The sequence below is a fragment of the Leptonotus elevatus genome, chromosome 18, assembly GCF_054856555.1.
Source record: "Leptonotus elevatus isolate MCC_2025b chromosome 18, RoL_Lele_1.0, whole genome shotgun sequence".
Lineage (NCBI taxonomy): Eukaryota > Metazoa > Chordata > Actinopteri > Syngnathiformes > Syngnathidae > Leptonotus > Leptonotus elevatus.
This window is the reverse complement of record NC_141256.1, coordinates 8,438,608-8,464,991: the sequence shown is the minus strand read 5'-3', so window position 1 is coordinate 8,464,991 and position 26,384 is coordinate 8,438,608. Positions and strand designations below refer to the sequence as shown.

General features: G+C 39.4%; 1 protein-coding gene across 2 annotated transcripts in view; it reads left to right on the top strand.

Annotated features, from left to right (window-relative positions):
* The window catches only part of eva1aa (eva-1 homolog A, regulator of programmed cell death a), a 66,318-nt gene that overhangs the window by 20,897 nt on the left and 19,037 nt on the right, over positions 1 to 26,384 (top strand). For both annotated transcript variants that reach the window (XM_086061146.1, XM_086061147.1), the window contains exons 4-5: positions 1,647 to 1,799; positions 10,857 to 11,000. In XM_086061146.1, the coding sequence (XP_085917272.1) occupies positions 1,647 to 1,799; positions 10,857 to 11,000 (297 nt within the window). The remainder of the gene's footprint in view (positions 1 to 1,646; positions 1,800 to 10,856; positions 11,001 to 26,384) is intronic.

Here is a 26,384-nt window from a genome sequence, read left to right as displayed (position 1 = left end):
GCCATGACCTGAGGGGGTCCGTATCCTTTTTACTGGCACTAAGCAACTTTGAGGAGGATGGTAGGCACACTGCCACACCAAAAAACTACAAATGTGCTGACTGCTTTATGGCATACGTCACTTCCCCCTTTTCCCATTCGGTACGAAGACGGAAGTCAATTTGAATGTCGACGCACAATTACTGCTTTCCTATGGCATAAGCTGCGAAAACAACTGAAAAGTTTTGTCTGAAGAGACAAAAAAAAAAAAAAAAGGGAAGCTAGCCGGCTAAAAGGAGAGTCAAGGATCAACATTGGCCCGGCTTTCACTTGCTGGCGTGAGCTAAAAAAATTATGCAATGCGCTTGTCCTTATGGGAAATGTGGTCTTCCTTCAGGCATAACATCCCTTTTGTCCATATGGCGCCACCATTACGCAAACCGAAAATTCCTTAGTGTTGCTTTAAGTGTTACAAAAACATTGACATCAGCAAGGAGGAGATTTTTTCCTAATTCTTATTCAACAATTGTAAATATAAATTAAAATTGTCTTAAAGTGCACTAAGTCAGGTCTTTCATAAATACTTTTAAATTCATGTGAACAGTAAATCTCAATGTACAAAAAAATGTTGGCCTTCTATTTTCTTTTGAAAAAAAGACATATTAAAATAATCGATTCATGATTTTATGAATCAATATCAGGCTCGAAAAGGAAAATCTATTCGATAGATTATTCGATTTTTTTTAAACCCAACCCTAATCATCATATAAATCAACTGGCGTAAGAGCCATTTTAAACGGTTGCTTGACAGGCAACTAATCCTGGTTCGAGTCTGCATTTGGCACTCAGTCATCTGGAATCATCCCCACCATCTGTCGTCACTCTTAACAGGATAAGCGGAACTGAAACTAGATGGATGTGTTGTCTCAAAGAAAACCCCCTTATGCCTTTTTACCCGCGGCTCTCTCTGTGGGCCAGGAAGCTGAGAGCTCGGCGACAACAGCCAGCGCCGTAATCCCAACCAGACTCTTGTCTTCATTGCGGCTCCACAGCGGAGGATTTAATCCATTGATCCCTCTGCTCTCCCTACTTTTCCTTCCGCCAATCAACAGCTCTTTGTTCCCTGCCACTTAACCAATGACGTGTTAGGGGAGGAAAGAAAGGCTGCGTGGGGGAGCACCAAGTAGGTGTCACTGCCTCTGAAAGAAGAGGCGTACGGAGGATAGAAAGAGGAAGTGAAGGAGAAAGAGTCCATCCATCACCAAAAGACACAACAAGTCACCCGGGCTACCTTCTTGCCTCCTCTGCATTCTTGCTCCACTCCCCACCTGAATGTGGGCTGTTTTGATTTGCCGGCCAGTGGAGCTGCTCTGGTGGTCACAGGTCACCATGACTGGATGTCTGTGAGGAATGCCGCTGCGTGGCTCTACTTGTCCACCTTGCAACTCTACCTCTGTGTGTAGACGCTCTCCGCCATGCCTTCGGGCGGCTATTGCGAGCGGAACATTTGACATCTTATACTCTATTTTCATACCTGACTACAGTAAATACTGCCTGCAGCAAATGTTCAAGTACGCAGAAAAAAAGAACAACTTCATTACTTACATATCAGAATTTTTGTTTCTCCAAAGCTACGTTTTGAACTTGTACCTACTTTTGTTTTCCCAGATGAATACAAGAGCAAGGTGGTGTGTGAGGAGGACAGGATGAGGCTGAGCTGCAAACGGGGGATGCAGATCGCCGTCTACTCCGCCATGTTTGGTCGCACCCAACAGGGCACCCTCGAGTGTCCTCTGCACCACAGGAGAGCCCCGTCAGTGGGTAAGCAACCATGACAACACTACACCATTGTCAATAGCTCTGAATTTGAAAGAAAAATGGAGTGTTCCTGTCAACAAGGTCCAACATGAAACACTAATGCCACCTAGCGGCTGAAAATTACCTCAACACGAATCTATGACTCAATGTTTCACAGTTGAGCTTTTGAACATACTGTATAAAAGAAAACAAAAGTTGTAGTGCACGTAAAACCCCAAAAAATGATGATGTACTTATCATGAACTCATTCAAACCCAAAAACGTGTAAAAACATTTTTTAATACTTTGTCTTTCACTCCCCAAAACGTATTTACGCATAAAAAAAAAGGTTTTATAACAAGCTGTTTTTGTCAGTGTTTTCACCAGGAATAATGATGAAACTAGCTATATTCTAATGCTAATTGCTGCAAAACGGAAACAGATACAAAAATAATTTTTTTCCTGATGAAAAAAGAGACTCTAATCTTTACTTTGGTAGGTTCCATGTTTTTATAGCAATAGAACAAAATATTCTGTAGGCCTTACAAGTCAAAATCCAGTAAAACAGCCGGGAGTGAAGCGGGTTGCTTCAGTGAAAATGGCTGGGAGTGAATGAGTTAAATGAAGGACACATGGCGCACTGTCAAGTCTCTTCACATTAAATCCCAAAAACTAAAACTAACTCTAAAACTAACACTAAAATTAATTAATTAATAAAAAAAACTAACTAAACTAACACGAAGAAGAAACAAAATAAAATAAAATCAATTATGAAATACTGTATCCTAAACTATTAACTATTAAAACACCCTGATGAAGGTTTGACTGAGTGTCATAAGATTTTCTGAAGGGATTTTTAATTACTATACTATTGAAATTTGGATGTTCTACTTTCTGAACTGTGTTCTCCTCCCAAAAAAAGGGCTGCTCGATTATGAAGAAAATATTCATCACGATTAATTTGGTCAGGATTAGGACGATCATTTGTTTTTTGGTGCAAAACAAGAAAATGTTTCAACTTAAAATATGTATTAAATTAGTTATTTTTAAATACAAAAGTGCAAATATATACATTTAAACAACTCCAAATTAGTATTAGTAATGTTTTATTTTTGTTTACGATTATGCCAATTTTGGAATTGTGTAATAATTGAAATTGAATTTCAATGAATTGCCATCCCTAGGTCCTGTACATACACTCGCTACAAACATGGATCTGTATGAATTTTATTGAATTGTTTTCTGATTCATGAAGCACATCCCAGAATGCTGCTTGCTTCTCTTATACGCATCAAGTCAATATCAAATTAATATCACTACGATTTAATAGTGGTACCTTTCATTTTATTCACAGCTTTCGGGTCAGCCTCGGTTGAGGGGAGGATTTTTTCCATTAAGACTCAAAAGTGGTCAATGCAAATGAAGTCTTTGCACGATATTTAAATCACTTCCTTTGTCCTGCAAATTCATTTGCATAATAATTGAGCATAGTGGGAAAGAACGGTGTCTTTTTTTTTTTCTGGAAGCAAAACATACCAAGCGTCACTATGTGTCTCGCTGTTTTTATTGATGACTCGAACATGTCAGGACTTGAACGCATCTTGAGCACAAAGACCTTCCCAAATGCTGCCTGGCCTTAATTCCGCTTTAAGTCTTTTACTTGGATGGCTAACATTGCACGATGTTACCCTGCTGTGCATTTGAGGAGATTTGCAGCTTCCTCCAATCATTTCTTGACTGACACAGCCATTTTGTGGAGATCGGCGCTTTAAACCGGAGACAGATTTATGATCATTTTAAGCAGTTGTTTCCTCGCCGTGCTCTAAAAGCATCCCGAGATATATAAAACCCCGCGCACACAGACGCACACATTGTCGGGGCGGAACTAGGTTGGAATGTAGATCGGATGTCGTGCAATGTGCCGTAGAAAAAGGGACGAGGGATTGAGTTGCCGCTAAGAATGTTTGGACGCATGACAACTATGCTCATAATTGACTGTTTTTTATTGTTATTTATATGTGTGAGTTTAAATGGCAAGGTCCACAATTCAAGCCACACAATGTGGACATGCCCTGCGGTGCGAATGTGTGTGTGTGGCCTTTATGCGACACCGGGTTCAAAAGGCTAACACTAGCAGTGGGAGTAATCAGAGACAATTATGAAGCGCATACTGTTCCTCCACTCCAATAGAGCAGCAGGTGGTTTGGTGTGTGTGTGTGTCTAATATCTGGTTTCAAGCTCGCCATTAAATACAGTAGCGTAGCTGTGGCAGTAGCGTTGGCAGATGAACTCTACTGTTACAGTGGTACAAAGGCCAGATTAGAGGCAGGGAGAAGCATTGTCAACTGTCAAATGGCATTAGCATTGTGTGCGCTTACAATGCACATGCAAACGCCATGCTTGTCTATGTGCCTCACAAACACACACACACTCACATCCAGGATGTTCCAGACTGTCTAGTGGGATTCCCCGTGTCTTTAATGTGGCCCCCGTGTCACAAGGAGCAGGAAGTGAGCTTGTCTTGAGTGACGGCGCAGACCCACACTGCTAATTATCTTTCACTAGCGGACCGCCTCTTGTTCTTCGTGCCCTTGCGGATGAGATGCAGGAAGTGTTTGCGGTGTCTGACGCTACATCCAAAAGCAAAATTGGTATTTTTAGTCGACATTTAGTGTATTCTCGCATTTTGTCCATGTTTATTGTGTGCCGTTTTTAACTCATTCACTGCCATTGTCGGTTATAGACGTCAAAAATTAATTTTAACATTTTTTTCCCATTTTTGTTAACAAGAGTATGAAAACCTTTTTTTATTGTATTAGAACAGATATAAAAAAAATTGTGATTAATCGTGAGTTAACTAGTGAAGTCATGCGATTATTTACGATGAAAATTTTTTTACTCACCTGACTCCCCTAATTTTTAATAATCGTTTCTTCTCCTTTTTAAAACAACAAAAACCAATTATCAATTTATTATAATTATTTTTATTTTATTTTTTTAAGAAAAGATTATTAAAAATTAGGGGCATCATGCGATTACAATTTGTAATCGTAATTAGTTAACTCACGATTAATTACAAATTTTATATCTGTTCTAAATGTACCCCCAACAAATCTAGGTTTTCATACTCTACAAAAATGAAGAAAAAAAAGTTAAACTAATAGAAATTGTTCAAATGAATTTTTGACGTCTATAGCTGTCAATGGGAGTGAATGAGTTAAAATAGTTTTCTGTCGCTCAAAACTGTATTTTTGGAAAAGTCCAAACTACGATTCAGTGGCTAGCATCTTTTGTGTGCCACAATTTGAGATTTATCCAAAAATATCCTCCTTAACTCATTCACTCCTAGCCATTTTCACTGAAGCAAACACCTTCGCTCCTGGCTGTTTTCCTGGATTTTGACTGATTTCGCAAGACCCGCAGAATATTGTATTCTATTGCTATAAGAACATGGAACCTACCAAAATAAAGATTAGAGTCTCTTCTTTCATCAGGAAAAAAAAGTATATTTCTATCTGTTTCTGTTTTGCAGCAATTAGCATTACAATATAGCAAAATTTCATCATTATTCACAAATCTGTTTAGAACTGTGGGAAAATCAGTTTGTTTTCAACATGGCCCTGCTTGATCTCTTATATTCTGCTGCCACCTGCTGGCCGTTTTTTTGTTATTACTAACATTGCTTCACCTGTTCTCTTCAGTTCAGAGGCTGCATCAAAGCCTTCTGTATGCTCTAGGATAAAACATAAAAAACATATACATACGTCTTTAGGACACATTTAAAATAGAACGTATTTATATGTTTTTGGAAGTAAATGAGTCAAGGGCTTTAGTTTTCATTTGCGAGCAGCCCAAAGGCTAAAATTGTAGTCAAAGTGTATGAAAATAACTGATTCGTAGATAAAGTGCATCATTATTAGTGGTGTGTGATACTGCAAATTTTGGTATAGATTCGATACCAGTGTTGCCAATACCGATATTGATACTTTTTGAAAAATACGGTATATATATATATTTTTTTTCTTTTTATTATGGTAGCTGTAACATCAACTTGCTTATTCACAATAAATGTTCAAACTTTCAGTGTTTTTGTTGTTGTTTCCTTTTTAAACAAAGGACAAAATTAGGACAAAGTTTATAGATAAATAGAAATTACTTTATCAATGTTTTTCCCCCCCCCAAGAAACATTCTAACCATAACAAAATATTTATTTACGTTCTTTAACAAAGTGCCCAAAGGGATCATAGGAAAAATAATTTAAACAAATACTTCATATCATATAACTGTTCATAAACTACAAATACAAAAAAGAACTACAAATTCTGCCTTCATCACTTGTTTTTCAACCTAAATGAACAAAATGTTAAACATTATCATGCAACAACAAATATAAAACTAACAAAAAACAACATACCCCCCAAACAAATCATTTTCAAGTACTGTATGTGTCCATGCAATCTACTACAAAGATGAGATGCAAAATCATGTGATGGCACACGACCGAAACACAGAAGGGGAGGAGGGAGCAAGCATGAAATTGAACAGAAGACAGACGCACGTACAAACAACGACGGTCGGTAGGTTAACATTTTGGATGATGTCAGTGGTCTTTCGATGGTTCCTGAAAGTTCAGGGTCAATATCGTTTTCCTAAGGGTACTGGTTGCTATGTGCCAAACTTTAACTTTGCCCGTTTTTGAGGTACAGTACTTCTATGTATAACATATCATTTCAAAGGGAATTAAGGGTAGAATTGGAATACGTGAATATCTCAATTTTTTTTATTAAGAGACACAACGTCGCTGCCCTGTGAAAAACACTGATGTCCCTTTTCGTCTTTTTTCTTTTACATGTATGGGATGAAACTGAATGCAGAGATTTCAAAAATATATAAAAAATAAAATGAAATAAGAGAAGATAAGTCTGATTTTGTGAAAACATCAATATATATATAAAGCTGTCAAAGTGAACTAACAAGTAGAGGCAATCTCATTGGTTACTCTTATTTAATTTAATTTGGCACAAAAATACCTTCCATAAATTGGCAGCACTTAAGAAAATAATATTTTTTCAAAATAATTTGTAGAAAAACATGTATTCTTATCAACATAGCCTCAGTAGATGTGCCATTTTGCACCAAGCTATTGTAGCTCTCATTTGAAACTTGAATATATTTTTCATCTTTCCGTCCAGGCGAACATTGTCAGGAGTAAACAGTTCAATGCCGAAATGTATTTGAATGAAAAACATACACTGTTTACATTTTAAACTTGGAGAAAGATTATAGATTAAAGGTTATAATTCTACATCATCTTCCTGCCAAAATATGATTGCTGTTTTCTTTTTTAGCTCGTGAATTTTTTATAGTCGTGGAACACTGCATGATATCACGATGAATCCACATGAGCAAATGCAGAAAAGATATGCGCCCAATTGTAGGACTTTGATGTTTTTTCCTCCTTGCTTTTTTTTGGTGGTGGGGGGGGGGGGGGAGTCAGACAGGTCTTAACTGTGATGGAGGAGCCTCAAAGCAGAAGCCCTCCTCTCTCATCTGGCTCATTATCATCACACAAAACTCTTGACATCTAAATGACTCCCCCTTTGCCTTGTCTGATAGCGCTTTTTTCTTTCTCAGGGTCCGCCGTGCTTTCATGGCTTTCGAGCTAAGCCTCAACAGACCGTAGGCGTCTCTTGATGGAGCTAGAAAATGATTACAGTGCTATTTTGTTTCACGAGAATCGCGTGCCTCGCTTTGATGCGTTAGGCACACATAATGACTACGTTGACTTGTTTGGTTCATTTTCATTCAAACCAAACTGGAAGATTTTAGCTGATATTTCTGCAAGTCTTCACTCTAAAATGAATCCATTTCGCCAACACCTCAAAACGATGCACCCTTATTTCCGACAGACATGGCAACTGTAAATCTGAGCTGATGAAGTCATGACTTACTCATGTTATATTTTGTGCCCTCAAAATATTCAGCTATCACCTTACACACCATTGCATGTCAGATGTCGGCCATACAAAGACTTGGAAGTATCGCGAGTGGCTTATGGACCAAATGATACGTTTCACATGTGAGTCATATGAGCGGAGGGGGAGATAAAATAGGTCCCCCTATTGTGTTTGGAGCTGCTATTTTCGGATCACTTCTATGTGCTTATGTTAAAATTCTGGCAACTTTATTTATCCCACAAGGGGCCATTCATTTGTAGTTAAGTACGAAAAATAGCTTCGACCTTCCTGTTTGCAGCTTTGCGTGTTGGTCATCATTCATAAGTGACAAAAAGTCTCAGAAATGACTCCCTTATTCTCGTTTTCTCTTAACTGGGAACCTTCTCTTGTGAGCCACAGGCCTGTCCTTGTTGGCAGTGTGCGGTCCTGCAACGGCCACGAAGGTGCTTGAGGGTAAAGGTCAGAGTTAAGAGAGGTTATTCATGCCTGTGCACCCTTGTGTGCGCTTGCATGTAAAATAAGGCCCTTCTATGCTCGCCTGTAATGAGAGCCAGCGAAAGTTGGACCCGAGGGAATTCTCATTTAAAGTCCATACAAAATACAGTTTGTTCAAACACACAATGCATAAACTAATGTGTGTGTCTTGATTGGACTCTGGATCCCCGTCTGTTGGCCAGGGAAGGAGAATTTGCAGCTCATGGGTGCTTCACATCAGAATGAACAGTTTTCAGCAACAAGGCAGACCAGAAGGTCATCGTGTCATATTAGCTGCAATAAGACTTCCATGGAGACAATCAGGAGGGACTGTAAATGTTAACATTCTTCTTCTGTTTTTCATTCTTCACAGTCACAGTGTCCTATCACTGGTGAGCTATTTTTAGAGGGCTACTCATGTTGTCTTGGGGCTAACTAGTACCCGTTGGCACCATGTTTTTTGTGTGTGTGTGCATACAATGGAGGACAAAAAATGCCAAACTAAATAAATAAAAGAAATAATTAAAAACTGAACTACTGTAATTTAATTCAAAATTACATCTGAAAAAGAAATATAAATGGAAATAAAAACTACAAAATATAAATAAATGAAAATAAATGAAAAAATAAAAACAAGATCTAAAAAAAAAAATAATAATTAATGTGGAAATAAGCACAAAAAATAAAAATTTAAATATTATTAAATGTCAATCAATAAATAAAAACGCTCTGCTCATACTTATTTCATGCTGCATATCCTGTCAGCATGAAAAGTGTCATGAAATGATTTCCAAATGAGGGGGCAGTTCGTCTTGGGTTGAACTGTTTGCTTATTGGTTGATCGACATGTCAGTCTATGTTGGAATTCACACACACGAAAGAAACAATGGAATTTGTGTGAAGTTGTCGAGCAACTCTTAGTTGCAAGTTTTGGTGATATATATATTTTTTTGTATTTACTTTTTGAATTATATTTTTATATCAATTTTAATTTTCACATTTATAATTTTTTTATTTTGGCATTTTTGGTCCTCCATACAATACACTTTAATCAACAGAGCAAAAATGCATCTGTGGTTGCAGTGTCTCTCTTGTCTTGATCCCTCCCTCGTCCTTCCTGTGTAACTGCTCACCCCTCGCCTCTCTATTTGCCGTGAAGACGGGAAAAAAAGTGTTAATTAACTTCAAAGAGGCGGCTCGTTTACGCAACCGTGCAAGCGGCAGTTTTATCTAAAGTCTATTTATCATGACTAGTATTTGAATCAACTCTTTCACAGTTGAAGATCATTTGTTATTACTGAAGGCACTTGTACGTGAATTGTCAAAAGTCTCTGAAGTGTCTCGACAGTTTTCCCAGTTCCACGCTGGTTTTGACCTCGCTGTGTCCTGGTCAGGAATTCCAGATTGTTAGTTCCTGCTGGCGAATGTCTGTTTGCCCCCACCAACGTGCATTCGAAGGGATAGACGTTTAGAGGCCAAATTGCTGCATACAAATAAATCTGTGGTCTGATTCATAGAAGCAACATTGGGATATTCCCTTCAGATTAGGAATTATATTGAATCCCAGGCCTTAATGTTGACAGCGGGCATGACCAATAGTTTCACTTTCACTTCCTGACTAGAACATTTACCCTTTGACCCGTGCCACCATTCATCGCGGCCTGTTGACATGTAAAACCGAGCTGCTGCCTCACATTCTGTCTGATCTCTCTCGCTCTGCTACCCTCTATGGGGCCCTCTCGGGTGAGCCAGGTGAGAATCAAGTGTCTGTTTTCAAAGATGAATCTCCTTGTGTTGTTTTTAGAGGTTAGATTGACCATTTTAGGGGTTACAGGCAGCGTGGGGACTTTTGAGGCATCTGTACCAGGACCCATCCACGTTCAAACTCAGCAGAAGCTACTTCTTTCATTTTGCTACTCACATGAAAGTCTGTGAGTAAAAATTATACATTTAGTGCAGATTAGGGTTGTAATAGTTTTGGATTTTTTATTTCATTTTATTTCGTTTTGGCTTGTTTTTTTAATTTCAGTTAGTTTTAATTAATTTTCAGGACAATTTTGTTAGTTTTTGTTTTTTAAAAAATACTTAGCTTTAGTTAAATTTTTATGAATTTTAGTATTAGTTGTATTTTATTTTTTTGTTTAGGGGTTTTTCCCGTTGTTTTATATTGAGTATTTATTTGCAAGGGAGGATCACTACGTACCGGTATTGTGTAATAAAGTACAGCCAATAATTCTGAAACAACTGCCCTTCTGTAGCTACAAATGTACAGCAAGCGACACCAAAATAAATACATTTAAAAGAGTGAGAGTGTGGAAGTGAGTGGGAGCAGGAAGCGCAAAGGGATGACGTGACAACTACATTCATCAATGTCTGGTGTTCGTACACAAACATGGATCGAGTATCCTTTTGACAAAAAGAGGCCCAAATTGGGTTTTGTTGTTGTGACTCAGAGAAGCCAAGAAAGTCTGCTTGGAAAAGATGTTTTGACCTCTTTGCAATATTTGTGTTCAATATGCTTGTGAGCTATAGCTGACAGATGCTTATGTAGTGCTTTGCTATCCGTCTGTCAATCTATTTCCAGACATACAAGTAACTTGGCAAATCAACATTAGTTTAATCTCGAATACATTTTTTTTGTCTTGTCAGATTGCCAGTCGTCCATTGCCCTAGAGGTCGTGACCTCCCGCTGTCAGGCCAAGAAGAGTTGCGTGGTTCGAGCCTCATCAAGAGAATTTGGGGATCCCTGCTACTCCGGCACCAGGAAGTACCTCAGTGTCATCTACACCTGTGGTAAGTCATGAGCTTCCTACTTAAGCCACAAGGGGTCGCTGTTTACCAAATGATAAGCTTCACAGTCTCAGCTAAGGCGCTGCAATTGATTTTTTATTTATTTTAAAGGGAATACTGGCGCAATTGTGTTGTTGTGGCTTTAAAAACTCGAAATTAACCACATTTGTTAGACAAAGGTGTCATAAGTAATATTGTATTGTTATTAGTAACTAGTGACGACTCTGAATTGTCAATAGGTGTCAATTTAAGTGTGATTTTTTTTTTGTCTGTTTGTTTTATATTCTATGTTGCCGATACAGGTATTTTATAAGCATTTGCCAGCCAAATTCTACACACAAATCTGATGTAAAAGTCCCAAAAGTCAAGTCAAAAATGACTTGAATCCATTGTTTATATTCCGTGCAGATGAGTGTGAATGATGGCCTTATTCTTTTGTTTTATCAGTAACACACCCTCGGGCTAATCCTGACGGGTCAAGGCTGTGATTCTTTAACCATTCTCTCGGATGCACACACACATTATCCAGATGCCTCAACATCCGGGACTGATCAATCAGCTTTGTGGCCTGGAGCCTCTCCAACTGACAAATCAGTCTAGACCCGCTTCACAGCGGCATATCTTCTTTTGAAAGTCAATTGTCAAACAGTTCTCCGAGTGGCCGTCCAACTTTTATCTCAACCGGTGGATGCAGACGAGAACAGGCAGACTTCAGCTGTGTTTATGGAGTCGTTTTGTCTCCAATCTGGTGTCTGACCTTCCTTATCTGCCTCTGATAACCCATCACAAACTCGCCAAACAGCTCGATAAATGAGCGAGTGTTTGCGAGGAAGAAGGGAAGGAAGTGGGATGGTAAATATTCAACAGAAAGAAGTGACGAGGGGGGTGTTGCTGCCAGGTTGGGCGATTGAGAAGTTTGAACTTGAGTACTGAGGCCGCTGTAGACATGAAGTCACTGGTCGCCCCAACGCTCAGGAAAAATGGTAATTAGTGTGTGTGTGTGTGTGTGTGTGGTTGGGGGGGATTCCTCTTTCATTCTAAGAATGTGCCAGTGCAATGTTTGATTCCAGTTGAAAATAGTTTGTGTATTCTAGCGGCTCCTTTCCGTCTTAAAGAGGCGTCTGCCCACTTCAATTTTAACTGTCCTTTTATGACCTAAGTGCTATTTCACAGTCTTTTGTAACATGCCAAAATGAATTAACTGAGGAAACTGTTTTATGATTGTTTGCGCTGTCGGTGTGTGGCTAGGTTAACATTAGCTTCAGTTTGTGTGGCTTATCAAAGAATCAGCGGAACCTCGAAAGTCAAACACCCCTGAGGTGATACGATTCAGTCCAACCAACATTTTCAGATCTCAGGGGGAAATCACTCTTTCGGTGGTCTGCAGCAAATGAACCAGAACATGGCGTCAGCCTCCAGGAGAAAAAAAATAAAGACACACACACACTCTCGGTTCATCGTCAGACTTTTTTTCCAACATCCCTACTGTGTGTAAGGAGTTATGATTGCAGACCAGATCACAGACATCTCTCGTCTTGTGCTACAATGCTAATCCATGTTCTAGATTCGATGTGAGTCCAAAAGTTAAACCCAACTATAATACATTCAGCTTACTTCCCTTCCTCCCCTGAGGCATCTTAAAAGCTAAATCACGATAAGGAAGCCCTCTTCTGCAAACTTCCCCCTGTACGACTTCCCATTTGGAGTGCTGGAGCGTAATGGATAGGTTTCGGCAAGTCTCATGTGCTGCCTCCTTTGAACCATACACAACAGACTGGTTGGGGGTAAGAGACATTAGAGAAAGCCTAATGAACAGGGCTGATCGCTGAGGAGGAAATTGTTTAACTCATTCACTCCCAGGCATTTTCACTGAAGCAACCCCCTTCGCTCCTGGCTGTTTTACTGGATTTTGATTGATTTTGCAAGGTCCACAGAATATTCTGTTCCATTGCTATAAAAACATGGAAACTACCAAAAGAAAGATTAGAAGCTCTTCTTTCATCAGGAAAAAAGTAAATTTTTATCTGTTTCAGTTTTTCAGCAATTAACATTAGAATATAGCTAAGTTTCATCATTATTCACAAACCTATTAAAAACACTGGCAAAAAGAGCTTGTTGCAACATGGCCCTGGCTGATCTCTTATACTCTGCTGCCACCTGCTGGCCGTTTTTTATAATGACTATAATTGCTTTAAGCTACCTCTTCATGTCAGACCTTGTATCAAAGCCTTCTGTATGCTTTTGCATAAATAAATAAAAACACACACATGCACAAAAACATATACATACGTTTTTGGGAGTGCAGGACAAAGTATTAAAAAAATTATTTATACGTTTTTGGGTTTGAATGAGGTAATTGCAGCACTTAGCTGAAGTCAAGTTAGAACCGTGATTGACTGGTGATCTGTTCTGGGTGTTTACCCCAATTCTGGTCCATGGTCTACTGTTTTTTTTTTCCAGTCCTCATGACCTTAAACAGGATAGAGATGATGGATGAACTTCCTTGGTTTAGGTTTGAGCTCCCCGGGTGCTGTATATTGTATCATTTAACAGATGTTCAGTAAGTGTCACCACATTTATGTCAAAGCTCTCAATCTTGGAGGAGGAGGGGATTCTTGCAGATTGAATAATTCTATGCATACTTTGTGAGGACCTGGACCTTTTTTGACATTGGAGTGAGTATACTGTAAGCGTACATTACCTTTTGACTTTGACGAGATGAAAGAAACAAGTCGTTGCACAAGGTACTCATGTGACTGCTGCAAACCGCACGCCCCTCCTGCTCCCAACCACACATTCATGTCGGAAGAAGAACCCAAGGGTGTTTAGACTGGCCCGTTTGTGTGGACGTGCGGCCACCACTCGCTGCCTTGTAGCCCCAAACATCAGTCTCCCTTGAAGCGGGAATAGAACCCCCCGAAACATATGTACATTAAGTGCATACTTATGTGAATAAACATGCTTTTTTAGTATCTGACATCATGCCACACATGCAGGCTTAGGAGTTAAGTTAGCGCTGCAAAATACTCATCATGACTGATTTAGGGTGCTTGACATGGTCCAAACCTCAAAATGTTGGATTTTATCAAGTTTTTTAAACCGTTCCCAAACGCGGTCAAAGAAAAGAAACAATTTTGTTTTCAGTTCTGCCTGCTATGTTTTGTTATGACGGACTATAAAATTAGTAATAACAATCGAAGGGGAAACTGATCATAAAACATCCTGGAAGCGACTCTAGCTTCCAGTGATAAAGTTGTCATACGCCAAAAAAGGATGACTGTAATCGTTATCGAGTATTTGAGGCCCCACCAAAAGATGTTAATTTCCTAAATTAACAGTTTAGATTGTTTAGTTAGTTTAGTTAGATTTTGATTTATTTAGTTTAATTTAATAAATGTATTTAATAAATTATTAATTCTTATAAATACATTTAATAAATACACTAATTTAGATTGACAAACTCATCTTACAATATTAGCAACGTATTCTTCAAAATAAATGTCAAACTCATTTTGTCTAATACTAATACTAAAATTTATAAAAATAAAAATAAAGCCAAGTATTTTTGAAAAAACAAAAAACTGATGAAAAAAACAAACAAAATTGCCCTGAAAATTAATTAGCTAACTGAAATTAAAAAACAAAAAGTCAAAACGAAATCAAATCGGAATTATGTTTTTCCTCGGAGGGCCGTTGTGACTGTGAATCCATATAAATGTATGTTCGCCTCATATTACTTCATGCTCTGTAAACAATAAATTGATGGATAATTAGCTCTGAAATCAGAGCCAGAAAAAAAAAGTTCAATTATTGCTCCTTTTATTTTAAAAGGGAGGCACAAAAAAATATATCTATGTTCTTAAAAGTGAAGACAATTAGCAATTTTGATATTTTAGCAAGATTGCCTTCGTGGGCCAAATTTGTTGACACCTATAGCTTAAAGTTTGATTTTGAAAAAAAATAATACCGTTTCTTTAAACTTCTTCCGCTAACAATCGAGGCCTAATTTTGCTCCTCTCTGATATGCAAATATTGTCTTGGCTATTGAGCCGAGGTTATGCCAAAATGGGGGCTCGTCCGGGATCTGAACCCAGGTGAGTTTTTTTTTTTTTTAGCTACTAGCTGAGGATATATTAAAAAAATGTGAATGGATGAATAGTTGAACACTGTCTTTGAAGGCAGTGTGCTAAATTTGGTCTATGTGATGTGACCCACCTCCCAGCCAGTAGTCCCCCGACTCATGTCTGTCACTTCTTATAGTTAAAGGTGAAAACAGATTGTATTTTTTTTTTTACATTTTACAATTTTTTGAAATGGTTGTTGTGATGGCTGGTTGTGGAAGGGATTCGTCCCATTTCCATTAGCTGCAATTGGAAAAAATTTAAAACCCGACCACCCAGCTTGTGTTCAACCTAACATGTCAGATTGCCAAAACCTGTCGCACTTATTCCTGGTGAATCAAAACGTTTTCTGCCTGTGTGTTCAACCCCACTCTTTTTCTGTCGTACAAACCATGAAAGTTAGTGGAAAAAGAAAAAGTCTGTCTTTGTCTTAGTGTGTTTGATATTTAGCGAGCAGAAAGGAATGATGTGCTCCCCAGCTTTGTTTAATACAAACCTGACTCTGCACAAAACAACCGCAGCTGGCACGCTCAGGAACACCGCTGTGAGAAAACACACGTGACCTCGTCTGACCTGTGTGTGTGTGTTGCATTAATAGCATCTGTTGTGATGCCTGCCAATACCCATACAAGGCATCCTGTGTGCGACTTGCACACACTCCAATAAAGTTTAGCCACAAGTTAAAAATTAAGCATCTGAAAAGTTTCTGGAGAGGAGCAGCAGGCGCCAAAGGGGTTGTCATGGCGATTTGCTGATGCCAGGAGCATGCGGGGATTGTGCTTTGCCAGCATGTTAGGTCAGCCGTTGTGTGCCCTGCAAAGCGTCTCATTGACTGTCGTCATCCGGTATCTGGCCGCCTGCCAATCGGGCGCCGCACACAGGCACAAAAAGTGCGCTTAGTAAACTCTAATCACACTCAAGCTTTCAAGTTCCACGTCTCGATCGAGATCACAAGCCCCCAGGGAGCGTTTTTCACTTTAATTAGATTAAAATGAATTCGGAGCAAAGTGGATTTGGCAGAAACGAGAGGTGTTAAATTCCCTCTTCTGTTTTTACACCCCCCTCTGGCTTTCGGACCCTTTTTGCTTGCGCCGTCCTTCCACTCATACTTTGCCTGTTTATGTAATCACGGCAGCATTTTTGTCTGCGACCGCTCTGAGCTAAATGAGAAACATAATTATTATTATTATTATTATTATTATTATAACATAATATAATATTCTAATTTTATTATAATTTATTTTAATTTTATTTATTTTGGTATTGCCATTAGTCCCTCCAGAAGAAGGAAGTTCAAGCAATTGTTGGAGAATTGTAGCTTTATTACACAATACTTGGTGACCTTTTTTATTATTATTTTTATCTTATCTTTATGTAAAAAAAATACAATAAAATAAAACTAAAATTACACTAATATGAAGCATTTAAATAAATAAAAAACTCACAAACCTGCTCTAAAAACTACAATATTTAAAACTAACTTAAAACAAAAAACAAAAGGGAAAAATTCATCCAAAACTATTATAACCTTGGTTCTAATTGTCTTTGTTTGCCGGGTCAAATCAAGACGTCTCATTTAGCTTATTTATCTGCAGGTCACTTCTATCACTTTTCAAGCCTCTATAATAAAAATATGAAATCAATATCTCTTAAGACTGGGAATTATTATAAAGGCATCATTTTGTCATACAGATCTTCTATTGGACCTGATTTGATTGTGCGGTTTTGGACTTGTTCTACTCGTGTCTAGGAATAGCAATCCCAAAGCGCGTTCACGTTGTTACAATAAATGCAGTGGAGGAAGTAAGCACATAAACACACGTACATCTCTCCCATGTCTACATGTGCAACTGAATATTTGGGCCGGAAAGTGCAACTTAAGCAAACCCGCAAGAGCGCCTCCTGCCAGTTGTATCGCTCGGTTCACGATCGCTCTTTCTGTGTCCTTGTATTCGATTGAGCGTGCTCAATGAGAAGGTGGCGGTAGTTGGTGGGAGCTTGTGGGGGCTGGGTTCAAGTTGGGGGGCAGTCTAATTCTTTTCAGCTTGTGGCTGGTTTCAGTTTTCTTCATGCGGTGGGTGAAGATGGAGGGAGAGAATGAGGGAAGCATTAGTGTGTGTTTGTGTGCATGAATGTGTGTTTATGTGATGGAGCCGTGGGGCATACGTCTAAACGTCTCTGCAAATCTGCACATTAAATAAATGTTGAATGTTTCTAAGTAGGTTCGCAGCACCACAAATGTCTTGAACATGTTATGATTGTCATAGAATCAAAAGTTCATGATAAATACCATCCTACACTGTAATGCAGATAATGTAGCTTTGGCACAATCAGTTGGATTGCATGATTTTGTATTGGAAGGAAAGGTCAGAGTTAGCTTATTTTATGACTTTTTCGCAACATCAATGGAGCGCCCTCAACAAGACAAGAACACAAGAAGAGAAGAACAGTATTTTAATGCTTTTATGTGTTTACATAAAGGTTATTTTGGTTAAGCAAAAACTAATAAAATAACTCAAACTAAAATTCAAAAAAACTATTTAATTAATGAAATGAAATAAAAAATGAAAATGCTTTAAAAAAAAAAATCAAACTAACTGAAACTACATTTTCTGTTTACAAAACTAACTAACTATAATTATAGCAAAAAATGTCCTTCGTTTTAGTCTTTGGTCATTAGTTTAATGCATGAGCCTTTAAGTGTGATTTTAAGTATATTTATTTTGATATTAACCAGAATAAAGGCGTTGGAAAGTGTGTCACACAGAAGTTGCGTCATCTAGCAGCAGCCAATAGAAAAGCAGTTTCAGATGACGTCGCTCCTAGGTAGCAAATTTGCCTCGCCTGCTTTTTCATTTAACTCAGCCGAAATGCAACGCTTGGTAAGAAATTTTACTTTTTTTAATTTTATCATGGTGTTTATTAAATATTGCGCACAAGTAATACACATAAAAAAAACGAAAATTAATACTAAAACTAACAGAACCGCCCTGAAAACGAATTAAAACTAAATAAATAAATACAAACTCAAAATGAAATTAAAACGAACTAAAATGAAAATTCCAAAACTATAATAACAACCCTGGTTTACATTAACGTTGGTGAACAATTTTTACAATGCCAATAAAAATTTTTTTTAATGACGAGCACGTTCTATTAAATCCACTAAATGGTGTTGTGAGACTCAAAATCTCTAAAATAAATTGCTCATAATTGATGAAAATTAAATAAATAAATACATGTAAAAAATTGCTTGATTTGAGTACTGTATAGTGGTGTGCCTAAATATTTTTCTCGATACTGTACATGTAGGCTGGTTGAGCTTGTTGCACATGCACCACATTCCCAATTTCATCTGAATGTAATCCCCAGGTCATTTCCTGTAGCTGCACACTGCCGCCTCTCTCTCTTACACACACACACACACACACAATCACTGAGCCCCCATCCCATAGTATCCCCCCCCCCCCTTTCCACATCCCTCTAACTGCTAACACAGTAGTGTGCTGTGGAGGTGAACACTACTACATGTCCAGCTCATGTCTGCTGCCTCCCTCTCTCACACACACGCACACACTCCCTCCCTCCCTCTCCACCTCTTTCGCGCTGTCACATTCCTGTTGTCTAAAGCCGGCTTTAACTCGAAACGGGAAGGAGCGCAACAGTCGGGGGGAAAAAGAAGACGGCTTCTTCCCCCTCCACACTGGATGAGAAGTAAACTTGGACTCGGAGAAGGAGTCACCATAAAGGAGCTTAATTCATTTGTTCCCTCCCTCGCTCGCTTCATTTTCCTTTTTTGGGCTCTGCTTTCATTCTGCTCGGACCCACGTTGGACTACTCACGTGAGAGCTTGTTTTCAAAGCTAAGAGTTTGACAAGTGTCTTGTCAAGGAAGTTACTGCCTGGACCTTGGAGGTGTTTCCGTTCAACAATGTGTGTGTAAGTGTCTGAACACGCTGGGATTAATGTGCGATGTTTCTGCTGTCGCTCGTCTGGGATGTCGGAGCGTCCTCGCTTCTTAAGTGGCTCGTCTGGCGTCACCGTATGGGATGTGTAGGCGCTTGCTTTTCAGAGATGCGAGTACAATTTAATTGGGGTGTGCGCGCTAATTGTGTGTGTTGGAGGATTCCATTGAAACATGAGGTAACATGAGCAGAGAGGGTGATTTGCCAGGATTGACTCACTGGATGAGGGTTTTGACAGGGAACTGCAGGTTTCTCTTGTGGACAGATGAGGTAAACGTAGGAGAGAGTGTATGAGATCACAGCAAATAAGTCACTATTTTATAGTATGCATCCTTCGGCAAAGGTTGGTATGACTGAGCGAGATCAGGATGATTTTCATGAAGCTTGATGGAGCGGTAAATCCCCAAGGGGCCTGTAATTATTTCTTTAAAATGGTCATTTTTATATTCATAGTTAATATGGCAACAGGAGACGTCTGCGAAACTGGCAGGAATGAGCCCACTGGGGAGACTGTAGAGCAATATTAGATCATAGTTTCAGACAAAATAACTTTAAATGTGCTAACACTAGCGTTAATTGTTCCCATCTCTATCTTCTGACCATGGCTTTAACCGCTTTCTGTTGACAGACCCAGGTACTAGGTCTAGTACCTCATCAGTTGTTTCTTGGTCAAGCAGATTTGTGTCATTGTAATGCTTGTGGGAAACGCGACTAGCAATGACAAACATATGCTAGCGTTAGCTTACACACTGAGGTGGGCATAGCGTCAGTATTGGCGAAAGGTCCGTCAATCGGTCAATGATGAACAGTCATTTTGTTGACAATTAACGAATGACTGGGAACGTCGAAAAATTGACTATGCATTGCTGGAAGAGCATTTTCAAAATAACCGGGTCGGTACCAGCTCACCTTCGCAGTCAGTCAATGATGGACGGCCATTTCTCGGACACATTGCATATTACTTCCACTTCTTTCCTACTCTCTTTCTCTTGCAGTAGACAAGTAAAGAGACTCTTATCAGGTATGCTAACTTTGTCGCACAACATTCTACAAGCTTTCCCTCCTCTGGCTCTGACACAACTTTGATAACTAGCCGCACTGTAGGGCCCGGGCGACTACAGACCGCGATGATAAGGTTTTCCTCCTGTAGTCAATTCCTCGTTATTGCTACATTTATTCAAACATTAGTTTAGTGCTCAGTTGGTTTATTTGACATCAGGCACGTTGTTTCACAGCTAATTTACGTCAGGCCGGTTATCGAACAGCTAAGGGGTCCTAAAAAGGGAAAGTATTGAGTCAGTTGGCCGTGCCCGGTAGTTTTCATGCGTGGCAACATTGGTGAGGACAAAAAGAGTAAACATAAACAATGTCAGGCAGAAGCGTGGTTAAAATAACGTTGACGGATTGACAATTACCATTTGTTTTGGCTTGAAGTATTGACCGCTGTAGCTTACACACATGCTAACGTTAGCTTACCTTGTTGCTGTGTGCTTTTCACAGTATTGTTTTGGGCTGGCAACAGTGAAAACGTTAGCTTACACACTTGCTAACATTAGCTTATGCACCTGCTAACATTAGTTTACCCTGTTGCCGTGCCCGAGCTCGGCATGCTGCGTGGATGTTTCAACAGTGAAAGCACTTTGTGCATCTTTCCACTTGCTTAACTTCTTTGCAATCCCGCATGTGTTTTTCCAAAGAAACCTCACGTCATCCCTCGTAAACAGGACCCGTGAAGACCAAAACCAGGTCACATCCTGTTGATCTGATTGGCTAACCAAATAGTGTTGTCAACACGTAGCTCTCTTTTAGTGACACCTCTATACCTCCCCTCTCACCATGAGCCAGGTTTCCCTCCAGTTGACTCACCGCACACTATTGCAAGCCTGTGTTCCTCCCTAACCACAAGGGACGCTTTGTTAGTAATTTATGAATTAGCCTGTGGTTTAGGTTACGAGATGAGAAAACAGGCGGCACAGGAACCAGAATGGGAATAAACAGTCGGCTTGATGAGCACATTTTGATGAACTGGATGTAAACTTGAATGTGTTTATTGCAGATTAGCTCTCGTGATGTCCTCCAGAGATTAAGAGAGATGACATGCCAGTGGAGAATGGCGCTTGTACTTTTTTTCCATCTGTACTGTCCATACAGACACACACAGATGGGATCCAGGGCTACGACAATGGCATGTAAATCTGCGTCTGGCCATTAGATAAGGCTGACGACTGTGTCGTAAAAACAAAAAAATAGTAAGTGAGGAAATCCAGTCTGTTATTTTTAATGCACTGCACAGCTCCGTCGATTAACCATGGGCTATATAGCACGAGTATCTCTACAAAAGTATATTGGTGAATGCATATGACTTTTTCTGTCCACTAGAAAACTGCGTGTTGAATCAAAAATTGCTATTATGGAAAGTTCAGGGTGAGAACTCTCCAAACTCAATGCAGTATTTGAGCGTTTATGGCTATTTTTGGCTTCTGTCCATCTTATGATGTCATAGTAATCCTCGCATTTAGAACTTATTTGCGTTTGCTTTTTCTATACGGTGTTGTATTTAGGCATCATTTCACCATTCCCCCACCCCAATTTACTTGTTGCCTGGGCATGCATTTGGAAGCTGACCAAGTGACTTTTTACCACTAAGTGCAGGGAAAATAGTGTCAACCATATGCAACAGGCGTATGCCTATACGTTAGCACCCCTTTCTCGCATTACCCTCACATTTCTATCGCTCATTCCGTCATCATCCAGTTGCAGCTTTTCCTTCTTTGTCATCAAATATCTTTATTTACTCTAGCAAGTCAGAGTAGAACCTGGCACTGAACTAAGCGCGGTATAGCTATGTCTGTTCCAACCATCTTTTCTCTACTCTTTATTGGATGTTTTGAAAATCGTTCTCATGTTTCCAGTTTTGTGTGTTCTGAACTCAGCATGCATTCATGAAAGACTTTCTTTACTTTTTTTTTTTTTTTTTTTTTTGACGTGTGTCGTGTTCTTTTTCTCTAAAAATACTCCATGCTGAAGTTAGTGCGAGGGGGGATCGGCTGATGGCCAAAGCAGATGTACTTCCAGCTTCTAAAAACTTGCTTGGGGCGGAGGGGTTTTGCCTCCCGCCAGCCTTCCCTGTCATGTATACATCCTCTAGTTTTCATCTGAGTGCGTTATAGGGCACGAGTTACCAGTTCAGGGTTAGGTTTTAACGGAAAACACGGGAACAATCATTTTGGGACTCTATGTAAAATTCTCCGAAATGTCTTTTATTTTCTGTCCTCTGTGGACTTCATGCTTTACAGGAAGCGCTCTCCTTTTGAACTGGTTTGTTTTCCCTCTGATGTCCAAATTAATGCCGGACTCGATTGCGGGGTCATTGCAGTCCTGTAGCTAAGCACATTCGTTTATCTCTCGGTAAGATCTGGGGAAGTGAAAGTCGTGGATCCTTCGGGATTCAGGGGGGGGGGGGGGGGGCAGTGAAGTGGGTGAGGGTGAGAAAACGTGAAGAGGGTCATGCAAATGGAAGGATGTATATATGAAGTATGTGAGACACACATGCGCAGTTGTGGTTATGCTGGTATAAAGAAGTAAAACTAATCATCCATGTAATTGATAGTTGCGCTATATAATTTAATCATTTTTAAGAACACCAAAGTGATACACAGACTGTGAGATGAAGAGACTTAAGGGTTAGATCAACAAAGCAGCTTTCATCAGAAATCCTCCTATAAAAATTTAAAGGCCATATTGAAGGATTAAAGGCTGCAATTTGAATGAAAACTCAAAGCCGCAATTTGCGTAGTTTTTTTTTTTTTAAGTTGAGTCAACCATTAAAACGTTTTGAGTCGTGTGGCTTTTGTCATTTTATTTCAGGTTGCCAAAATTGGCAGGCATGCCGAATGATGCGTGAAGATTTTACAGGGCAATGAGAATGATATGCTGCAGATGTTCGACAAGGACTCTGCTTGCTCGGAAGGAGGGGAAATGTAACCTCGTGTAAGTCAATTTGAGGTTGTTGACATAACTCTTTTTAAAACATACAGTTCTACCAGACTATTTGGCTTCATGCGATTCCATACCAAAATTTGTGGTCTAGAGTAAATAAATCTTTATCGACAAAGTTTTTGAAACTTCTTGAGAGTATTTAGTGCCGGTAATATCTTTGCCATGCGTACTGTATATATTTAATCATATTTGACATTGAGAAGGGAGCTCAGGAGGCATCAAGCTGATAAAACACGCGGTCATCTCTTTTTGGATCTGATGCGGTCTAGTACGCTATTGGAAATGTAATGTGTTCTGGGGATGTGTATAAAGTCCACTCCTATACATCTTAGAGTTGTGAAGATGGTGTTTGTTCACTTTGAGTGGATCTCTGGAGCAGCTTATATAAACAAATCAATTGCATCCGTTATCTTTTCTGCGCATGACACAGTCTCAACGGGAGGTCATTTAAAGTGTTGCTCATTGCTAATGCAATGATAACAGTCTGACGTTGGACATTCGGATTAAAAACAAGACAAGGAATTCAAATAAACGCCTTGTGGTCCGCAAGCTTATCCAGGGTCAAACCGCTTGTCATTGCGTCCCCCCCCAGCAAGGAATGACTTGGCCCGTATCAATATTGATCTTTGGTTCCTGGTTTCAGGTTGAAAGGTTATCTGTCATCAGCAGCTGATGGGTCCGGTCTGTTGTACCACGCACAGGTCACAAGATTGCTTTGGAGGAAGTAGGATTTAACTCCCGCTCTGGGTCAACGAATGCTGATTTTCAAGCTCTCATCGTCTCGGTTTGAAACTTTAAATATAATAGCTGCGAAGACCATACAGTAGCGTACACATCACGTCATAATGGGACACGCTAACGAGCAGCTGCGATATAGAAGAATGAGGATCTCCTGTACTTACTTCTTGGCATGTGGCCGATGGCAAGGAGGGACATTAGGAGGAAAATTCCTGAAGAAAACAATGACCACACAGTAAATTATGTGGAGTAAATTTGACTCCATTTAGAGTGGGACCAAATAGTCTCAGTTTTAGAGCAATATTTACACCTGGAAGAGAGTAAAATAAAGAATTGGGGGAAAATAAAAGTCCCTCAAGGGTTGCTTGGGAGACAGCCGATCTACTCCCTGAGCCACGCTGCTTCTGCTGTGTGTTAGTGTATCACTCATGTCAGCTGGAATCTTCCTAACTCCAAGAGACCAAAAACAATGTATTTGGTCTCTTGGAGATAAGCAAACAGTAGGAGGGGCATAGCTTAGGCAGAAGTGTGGCAGTCTCCCAAACTGAAGGTGGTGAGTTTGTTCCTCAACACTTTAGTGACTTTTATTGTATTTGTATTTTATAGTTTTTCCAATTTTTTATTTTATTCTCTTCCTAGTGTAAATCTTAGCCTACTCTAAAACTGAGTCTATTTGGTCCTTATCTAAATAGAGTCAAATTTACTTTAAAAACAGAGTCAAATTTACTCTACAGAATGTACTGTGTAAGATTTACTCTTTTTTTTTCTTCAATTCAGTATCACTCCCCCCCTTTTTTTTTTTTTTACAGTGTAGGGTATTGTCCCACTAGTATAATCTTGTTTTATAAGACCTAAAGGTGGAAGCCACCAAATAAGTCCATCAGGCCGCAAACTATTCAGTCACCCAACTGGATGCTGTACAGTAGTCTTTAAAAGGCTACTGGCCTAGTCACTTGAGACGTGCTGGGTTTAAAGTCTCTCAGGGAACTCCATCACTGTGATCTTTGGCCAGAAGCCTCTGATCTGGTCCCCGAACACCACGGCTGCCTCATGCTTCCTTTCCCTACCAGCTGAGGATGAAAAGATGAAGGATGGAGCAGAAAAAAAAGAGAAAAGAAGTCACTCTCGCTTTCCTTCTATGGCATTTGGCTTTTTTCCCCCCCGCTACAGCAGGCCATCTGTTTCCTGCCTGCAACCTGATACCTAAGAGGTTTTTGCTACTCGTGAGGTGTGCGTTGAAGGTTGCCATGTTGCTGGTACTCTGGGCTAGTCATTCATGTTAGTAGATGTGACGTGAGTGTGAGTAAACAGGGAATCTTTAAATCGAGTGTGACCAGTACCCAACAAAAGGATGCTGAAATTGGAACACTTTTTTTTTTAGAAAGGTAACACATACAAATACAGTTTGTACCATACTGGAGAGAATGGAATGTAATACATAGTAACCAAGCATGGAAAGACATGCTTAAAAAGACATCCAATCTCTCAAACATGCCAACTTGGCAAGTGTTGGGTTATTGTTAGAGGCCTGGGACTGATTTGATTCTCTACCAATCACTCCCTGAAAGACGCTCTACTGCTTTTCTTCTGTTTATTTGATGTGTTTTATCATAACAGGCATCCCAATTAGGTTGTTGATCAGTTGTAGCATGAAAGCAGTGGCTATTTTGTCAGTCCGACAATTGCACTTGTGTACTCTCGAGCAAGTTGGTTTCTATATTGGATCTTGGCTTTCGGCCACTAAAAACATACTAGGGAAGCAGCCTCGACGAGCCTGGATGAGCCCGAGAGTTCGTTTTTGTTTCGACAAGATGGTGAAGGGGAAAAACACAAGTTGCATGGTCAGTTTTTCACGGAAGAGGATTAGAGCCAGTGAGGAGAGAAAAACGGTTGGCAGGATCCTCACTTCTGACTTTAATCTCAGAATTATGACTTTAATCTCAGAATTATGACGTTAAAGTGAGAATTATGACTTTGTGACGGAGAGCTATGAATTGTGGGGGGAAGTCAGAAAGTCAGAATTCTCGCTTTAAATTCATAATTCTGAGATTAGAGTCAGAATTCTCACTTTAAAGTCATAATATTGAAATTAAAGTCAGGATTCTAATTTAGTCAGAATTCTCCCTTTAAAATCATCATTCTGAGATTAAAGTCATAATTCTCATTTTAAAATCAGAATTCTGACTTTAAAATCTTAATTCTGAAATTAAAGTCAGAATTCTCACTTAAAGTCAGAATTCTCACTTTAAAATCACATTTCTGCGATTAAAGTCAGAATTCTCACTTATTAAAGTCATCATTCTGAGATTAAATTCAGAAGATCAAAGTCAGAATTCTGAGATTAAATTCAGAAGATTAAATTCTCACTTTAAAGTCAGAATTCTGAGAATAAAGTCAGAATCCTGCCAACCTTTTTTTTCTCTTCACTGGCCCTAATCCTCTTTTTTTCTTTTTGACCTCCTTGGTTTGATTTGATTTCTAGTTTAGTTAGCCCTTTTACATGGGAATTTTCCATCCCACAACCCCCACTTGCAGACCTCTTTCTGTGGCAGTGTGTTTTGTTTT